Genomic DNA, 8169 nt, shown 5'->3' with positions numbered 1-8169 from the left:
ATACGAGTGGTTAGAACTCTGTCAGACTAACAATTAGGCTCGTAAATTGATGTACTACTGTTATACTGTACATAAAACTTAATTGTATGCAATCTGCTATAATTATTAGATTGCGCTGGTTTGTCAGTCGAGACAGGTGGCATTTGCTGCCGATGTTTATGCATAGTAAGTCGTATCTTTTATCCGGCACACTTTTATATTTTTTAGAATGTGCTCTCCAGTTTATATTTATCAATATTTTAAATGATAAAGTTACATGCAGTGCTGCTAAACTGTGTTTCATTTTTTTACTGAAGTAATAACAATAAAGCATTCAAGTCTATTATATCTATGTACATTTTTAAAATTTTGTTCTGTTTGATTTCTTTGAAATTACAAAGGACAGTTTATTCGGTCAGTTATTTATAAAAAAAATATTTAGCATTTATATATCATATAACATTTTTCTCCAAAGGCCACCTGTCCTGTTTCAGTCCTAATCTTGATGTTTATTTAACTCATCCTATTGAAATAATTGCGAGTACTATTTTTATATACATTGGTAAACAGGAGCTGACTCGTGTCATCTCTGATGTAGTTTACTGTAGCTCGCAGGGTTGTTTTTTAAGTTTTCAGAAAATGTAAAAAAAAAAAAAATTGTTGTAATGTGAATAATGTTGGGCACAACAATGTTGTTACTGTCTTGTGTGGTGAACCTCAGAAAGAGTAGTGGCTACTGTGTAACAACTATAATGGGAATGCATTTTAAACAAATAAACAAGGTCACACAATTAGTTTACACTGAGGACAATATCCTCAAGTAAATAAAACTTCACTGAAACTTAAAGCAGTGACTCACCTGCATGGACCATGACTCACAACAGTTTCTGAAAACTGGTTTCAGTCTTAAAACATACCCAACATAATAACTCAGACAGTCCATTTTGTCATCATGTGACGGTATGTACAGTATATGATGAAAAAAATAAACAACAAATAAAATAACTATGACTTAATTAGTACTAAGCTAAAATGTTTCTGGTGTTCATTTATAGAACCCAGTTTAGTGACAAACAATCAAATCTATTGATATAAACAACACTATGTGAGGCAAAACGGTGTTACTATTATTGTACAATGATAGATTTCACACACTTATGAGTGAAACTGATAATTAAATGTGAAGTGAAGTGAAGTTAATTATATTTCTATAGCGCTTTTCTCTAGTGATTCAAAGCGCTTTTACATAGTGAAACCCAATATCTAATTTACATTTAAACCAGTGTGGGTGGCACTGGGAGCAGGTGGGTAAAGTGTCTTGCCCAAGGACAACGGAAGTGACTAGGATGTGGATTATTTCAAAATCTTAAGCTTTATAATATATATATATATATATATATATATATATATATATATATATATATATATATATATATATATATATATATATATATATATATAGTGTGTGAATGTGAGTGTGAATGTTGTTTGTCTATCTGTGTTGGCCCTGCGATGAGTTGGTGACTTGTCCAGGGTGTACTTCCGCCCGATTGTAGCTGAGATAGGCAGCAGCGCCCCCCGCGACCCCAAAGGGAATGAGCGGTAGGAAATCCAGAGAATAGTGCTCGATACCGTGGTAGAGCGCAATATGTAGGTGTGGGAAAAATCACAAGACTACTTCATCTCTACAGAACTGTTTCATGAGGGGTTCCCTCAATCATTAAAATCTCCTGATGATTGAGGGAACCCCTCATGAAACAGTTCTGTAGAGATGAAGTAGTCTTGTGATTTTTCCCACACTTACACACATATATATATATATATATATACAGTATATGAATGAATAAACAAGATCCATCCATCCATTTTCTACCGCTTATTCTATATATATATATATATATATATATATATATATATACATATATATATATACATATGTATATGTATATGTATATATATATATATATATATACATATATATATATGTATATGTATATATATATATATATATATATATATATATATATATATATATATATATATATATATATATATATATTGTAGCTGAGACAGGCACCAGCGACCCCCGCGACCCCAAAGGGAATAAGCGGTAGGAAATGGATGGATGGATATATATATATATATATATATATATATATATATATATATATAAATGAATAAACAAGATCCATCCATCCATTTTCTACCGCTCATTCCCTTTTGGGGTCGCTGGCGCCTATCTCAGCTACAATCAGGCGGAAAGCAGTGGACAAGTCGCCACCTCATCGCAGGGCCAACACAGATAGACAACATTCACACACTAGGGCCAATTTAGTGTTGCCAATCCCCAGGTGCATGTCTTTGGAAGTGGGAGTACCTGGAGGTAACCCACGCATTTGCGGGGAGAACATGCAAACAGAAATATCCAGAGCCTGGGATTGAACCCAGGACTGCAGGACCTTCGTATCGTGAAGCAGACGCACTAACCCCTCTCCCACCGTGAAGCCCGAATTAAAAAGATAATTATATATATTTTATATATGTTGCCAAAGACCACAATTCACATTAAAAAGTGTAAAAGTCACAACCATCTTGACCTTATTGTAAATAATGTAAATAATTCAATGTATATACTATGATGATTAACTTGTGTGATGACTATTATGCTGATAGTATATATTTGTACCATGAATTGATTAACGTGGACTCCGACTTAAACAAGTTGAAAAACTTATTCGGGTGTTACCATTTAGTGGTCAATTCTACGGAATATGTACTGAACTGTGCAATCTACTAATAAAAGTATCAATCAATCAATCAATCAAAACCTCAGTCTCAGAACATGCATTGAGACTAAAAATTACATTCATGTATATTTTTGTGAGGGGTTTCAAGCAGGATATCATTAATACATTCTCATCTGGATAGGTAGATAAAAAAAAAATAGGACGAGAAGAATTGAGTAAACGCCTGGTTACCAAATATGGTCACACCGGGAACGGTGCGCGTGATTTTTTTTAATCCCACCTACTTCATTACCTACGTAAATGCTTGTGACGTGTCGACACTGCGTGTGTTATAAATTGTCTTCACGACTCCTCCGTTCATAGGTGACATTCAGTCAGAGCTTAAAGTAGAGTTGAGAGACACACCTGTTTGTGGAGGCCTTACCTGACGTGCGCGCCCCTGCCCCCGCCACCGCCCGTGTACTTCAGCCCAAACAGGTTGGACGAGAACACACCTGAAGGAGGAAAAGGAAGCTTTTGTCTGCTGGGACTCGACGCTCACCTCCATTTTTTGACCTCTGTGGACGGCGAAAGGATCAAAATCAAACGAGGGAAACATTTGAGTCAACTTTTTGCGTTTTTTACTTGTATTAATTCTACTATGAAGATGTGGATTGTTCTTGTGCTCGCCGCCCTCGCGGCGGGAGCCTCGGCCCAAAGCTGTAAGTCATTTATCGAACTTTTTTTTTTTTAGCGACGAGAAACGAAATTCGTTTGTTTGCACTGTACTACATGCGTTTTAAGTAGCTCAAGTCGTTTTTAAACAATAATATGATTTTATAGTGTTGATTGGTTTACCCACCTGTTAGCATTTATATCGTCATGCCTCTGCTTTGCTGGTCGTTTGACCGTATCTAAGGTGTGTTTAATTATTCGATAGGGGAAAGATTGAGATTGGAGCTCAATGCGGATATCAAACGCATTTAGTTTCGTTGCTGAGTGGGGGTGGGGAATTGTTTGCCCCGCTCCCCAGGGACATCTCCGTTTTGAGAAACCAACGCCCATTGTAAGTTAGCCCGTATTGTTCACTAGTGTACTTTAGTTGTATAAGAAGTAACGCTTGTTTAATCATCCCTTATTTCATACATGCATTAAAAGTATAAAATTAATTTAAAATAAAAAATCCTCTAATTTGAATGGTGTGTCAATATGTATTTATAAAACACATATTTATTTTTAAAATAAATCATATCTAATAAATACTGTTGTCCATAGGTTCCTGTAACACAATGAAGTGGGCCACCTGCGATGGCACTCCCTGTTCGTGTTACGTCCTGGTTGGTGACCAAGCGAAGCAGCCTCTAGAGTGTTCTACATGTAAGTAAACCATCACTTTATACCGACCTGGACATACTCTATCCCAAGGTTGTTTGACACACATTTCCCCCCCAACCCTTTCTTCCTCAGTGATCCCCAAATGCTTTTTGATGAAGGCTGAGATGTACAGAGCCAAAAAAGGCCTTGACACCCGTACAATCGGAGGAAAGCCGGTAGAAACCGCCTTTGTGGACAATGATGGCATCTATGACCCAGAGTGCGAGAACGACGGCAAATTCAAGGCCAAGCAGTGCAACAACACTGAGGAGTGTTGGTGCGTCAACAGCGCTGGCGTACGCCGAACGGACAAGGGAGACAAGAACCTTAAGTGTGAGAAGCTGGTGGAGACCTAGTAAGTTGTTCCAGCCTTCAAAAAAACCCCCCCGCAACTGGGAAAGATGATTTTATGGCAGGTTTTTAAAATGTTTTGTCTTCCAGTTGGGTCCGTCTTCAGCTGACCCACAAAAAAATGGACAGTCCTGTTGATGGCTCCAAAATGAAAATGTAGGTATCACCTGGTGCTCTAAGCCAATTCATACTAATAAACATTGGTATTATTTTGGGTTGTACACTGTATATAAAATATTTTCAGTAAACAATTTTTTCCCCCCTTACAGGGCCATTGCAGATGCCATTCATAAGCGCTACAGCAACTTTAACAAGGATATGGTGGATAAGGTTGAGGTGAGGGACACCTGACTGTGTAGTTGACTTTAAAGATGTGTATATTGGAATAAAACATGCTTTCTCTCTGCAGTATGACGCAGACTCCCGCATGATTGTGGTGGATGTGAAGAAGCCTATGGGAGAGCGTAAGAGCGATCTGACCAATATGGCCTACTACATGGAGAAAGATGTACGGTCGAGACCTTTTACACTTACTATAAATACAAAGACATGCTGATCATCTTTTTGTCTCGTCTCCAGGTGAAAGTGCTGCCACTGTTCAAGAACCAGGAGAAGTTTGAGCCTATGGTCGATGGCCAGAGGCTGGAGATGGAGAACATTCTGGTGTACTATGTGGACGAGGAGGCCCCAACATTCACCATGACGCATCTTACCGGTGGCATCATCGCCGTCATCGTGGTGGTGGTGCTGGCTGTGGTCCTCGGCCTGCTACTCCTGGTGAGTTCAGATTAACACGCCACTCGAAAGATCTTCAACTTCAATTACTCACAAGTTGTTTTGTTTTTTCTGTCGGTAGTTTTTCATCAGAAGACGCCAGAGTCAAAGATACAACAAAGCTCAGGTAACAGGAATTTAAAGTTTCCCACTCCTTCTGTAACCTTCTTACTCTATATATTTGATATGTAATGCAAATATTGTTTTGTCTAATTCTTACACAGCAAAGAGAGATGGATCCTATGTAAGATCAAGTGTCATCTTGGGATGGGCATACTTGCAGTGTGCCGTTAATACCATTCTACTTGAGGAAGACCAATTTTGTAAATGAACAATCAAATGTTTGTCATTGGCGCTTTTCCTACTGCATTCTATTTATAAACTGTAAAGTCTTCAGCATTCTACCGTCTTGACGCCATAAAGAACTGTGCTTTTGGAAAGTAGTCCTAGCAAATGTTGCATATTAATTTTAGAACAGTTGAACATTTTTGATTGTACAGTTTCTTACAAGAGTGTGTTTTTGTTGGATTTGTTTTTAATAAAAATGTTTTAAAGACCATGGTTCCAATTTTTGTGTTTAGGTAATTTTGATAAGACAGATTTGCATGTTATTAATCGTGAAAAGATTACAGGAAGTCATGAGATCCCTCCATTTTGTACAGTGTGAGACACTAATTTCAAATTAAAGCTGCTTCATTTATGAATGACTTGAATAATTGTGTGTAATTAATGCATTCAGTGTCATTCCTCGCAAGATATTTTTGACAAAAAGATTGAGATCCCATGTGTTTTAATATTACAATATATTATGTGGCCTTGTGCTTAAACATACAAAGTTGCAACTTTCTCACTTCCCCTGGAAACCGGTATTCTGCCCCATTTCCTGTGCCCTCCTGTTTTCTTGTATTTTAACTTTTCATGGGGGGAAAAAACAAAAACCATGTCACTGCCTCAGCAGCACAGCAATGGAAATAGAGGCGATACACGGGCAATATCGATGTAATACATCGTGTAGCTAAAATCCGGCAACACATCAAGCTTAAAAAATAAAACTTAAATCGTAAAACAGCACAGTTGCGCCACAATAATCCTTTCATCTTTCATTCTATGTACAACTTATCCCTATCCCACCTGAATCAAGACGGATGGTGGGATAGACCCATGACTGTCACCAGCCAATCGAAGGGCACCCACCTTAACTGTGAGGAGATTCCCCTTATTTTACTGAACATTTACTTTATTTTCAAATGTTTACAAGTTTGTCCAAACTTTCCTACCGAAAATGTCTGGTATTTTCCTAAAAAGATCCTTTTTTTTTTTTTTTAAAATGCAAATGTTGACAGGTATGCTCTTAATCATTTTCTTGGTGGACATTTCCCCCGTTTTCCTGAAAGTGTCCCTTATTTTCCAATGTAAATATTGACGGTGGCAGAGGGGTTAGTGCATCTTCCTCACAATACAAAGTTCCTGAGTAGTCAGGGTTCAATCCCGGGCTCGGGATCTTTCTGTGTGGAGTTTGCATGTTCTCCCCGTGAATGCGTGGGTTCCCTCCGGGTACTCCGGCTTCCTCCCACCTCCAAAGACATGCACCTGGCGATAGGTTGATTGGCAACACTAAATTGGCCCTAGTGTGTGAATGTGAGTGTGAATGTTGTCTGTCTATCTGTGTTGGCCCTGTGATGAGGTGGTGACTTGTCCAGGGTGTACACGGCCTTCTGCCCGATTGTAGCTGAGATAGGCACCAGTGCCCCCCGAAACCCCAAAAGGGAATAAGCGGTAGGAAATGGATGGATGGATGCTGTCAACCCCTTTCCAGACTGAAATTTCCCTTATTTTCCCAGAAATTGCCCTTATTTTCAAACAGTGTATTGGCAACCTTTTTTGTGGTGGAAATGTCTATTTTCCTGAAAATTTCCCTCATTTTAAAATGCAAATGGCAAAAGATGCGTGCAAACATTTTCAACTCTGGAAAATGTATGCTGCCTGCTGTAAGGGTTCTGCTTTAATCAAACAGTATTGTTTTGTGACACATCACATAATCTACAAGTACAGTTAGAGGTGTGGATGGGAGATTAAAAAAAACTATGTTTACAACTTTGCTCGTCACTCTGTAACGCAAAACCTTTGCTATGTCCTGTCTTGTGTGAATTTCTCATCATGCATTACTTTGATCAGCACACATTACTTTGTGGCAGCTGTACTGTACGCCACACAAGCAAAATAGCTGAGGTTATTCTTCTGTGTGAGACGAGCCCGCTGGAGGACAACACAGGCGTGTTCTGCTTTTCTGTTGTTCGGCATTACGCTGAACCCGACAGTCAGGTTTTTGCCTTGCTGGCAGATGAACACTCGCTGTTTTAACGCAATGCTGGAATTCTGCAGGTGATAAGTCAAAAGCCCAAGTATTGGAAGGGGCAAAGCACAGATCCTATCGACACAAGAGAGAAAGCCTGTGAATGTGTGGCACAACAAACATGGAGGCATGTTTTTGAGTTGCGCTGAGACAATCTATGCTACAACTAACACAACTTGCACCCAGGGTTGTTTATTAATATGTCTGAGCCAATGCATTAAGTCACACATTTACTAAAAAAAAGTTACATAGGGTATAGCCAATTCAAGAATTGTATTGAAAGTACTGACTTTGCACAAATGTATCAACAAACACATTTAAAATATATCTCAAATAACTAAATAGAAGTATATTTTACAAACTAAATATGAGAATTAAAAGTGACAATTGTGTTTGTGATGACATATTTGTTTGTCGCATTATATGTAGAGCTCTGACATTCTAATCTGCACCATATAGTTACACAATAGGCAAACAGGAGAGTATCATCACTCTTTGTATTTACCTGAAACAGTTTAATTCCCTTTTGCCTCACCCAGCTTTTTTCTTCTTTCCCCTTAGCCCTTCCTTTTTTCTTTTCACCATAGTAACCTGAACAAAAGCATGTGTCAA

The 8169-nt window shown here is 38.4% G+C and overlaps 1 protein-coding gene across 1 annotated transcript; it reads left to right on the top strand.

The window, feature by feature from the left end:
• Positions 1-3073: 3073 nt before the first annotated feature.
• epcam (epithelial cell adhesion molecule) lies at positions 3074-5761 on the top strand. Its single transcript, XM_061910925.1, has 9 exons — positions 3074-3427; positions 3981-4082; positions 4173-4434; positions 4521-4586; positions 4700-4766; positions 4840-4938; positions 5010-5207; positions 5287-5331; positions 5429-5761. The coding sequence occupies exons 1-9, from the start codon at positions 3367-3369 to the stop codon at positions 5450-5452; spliced, it is 924 nt and encodes a 307-aa protein (XP_061766909.1). The 5' UTR covers positions 3074-3366; the 3' UTR covers positions 5453-5761.
• The last annotated feature ends 2408 nt before the right edge of the window (positions 5762-8169 follow it).

Source organism: Nerophis ophidion, linkage group LG09 (genome assembly GCF_033978795.1).
Source record: "Nerophis ophidion isolate RoL-2023_Sa linkage group LG09, RoL_Noph_v1.0, whole genome shotgun sequence".
NCBI classification, from domain to species: Eukaryota; Metazoa; Chordata; class Actinopteri; order Syngnathiformes; family Syngnathidae; genus Nerophis; species Nerophis ophidion.
Note: the sequence above shows the minus strand (reverse complement) of the source record. Positions and strands in the feature narration are given on the sequence as shown.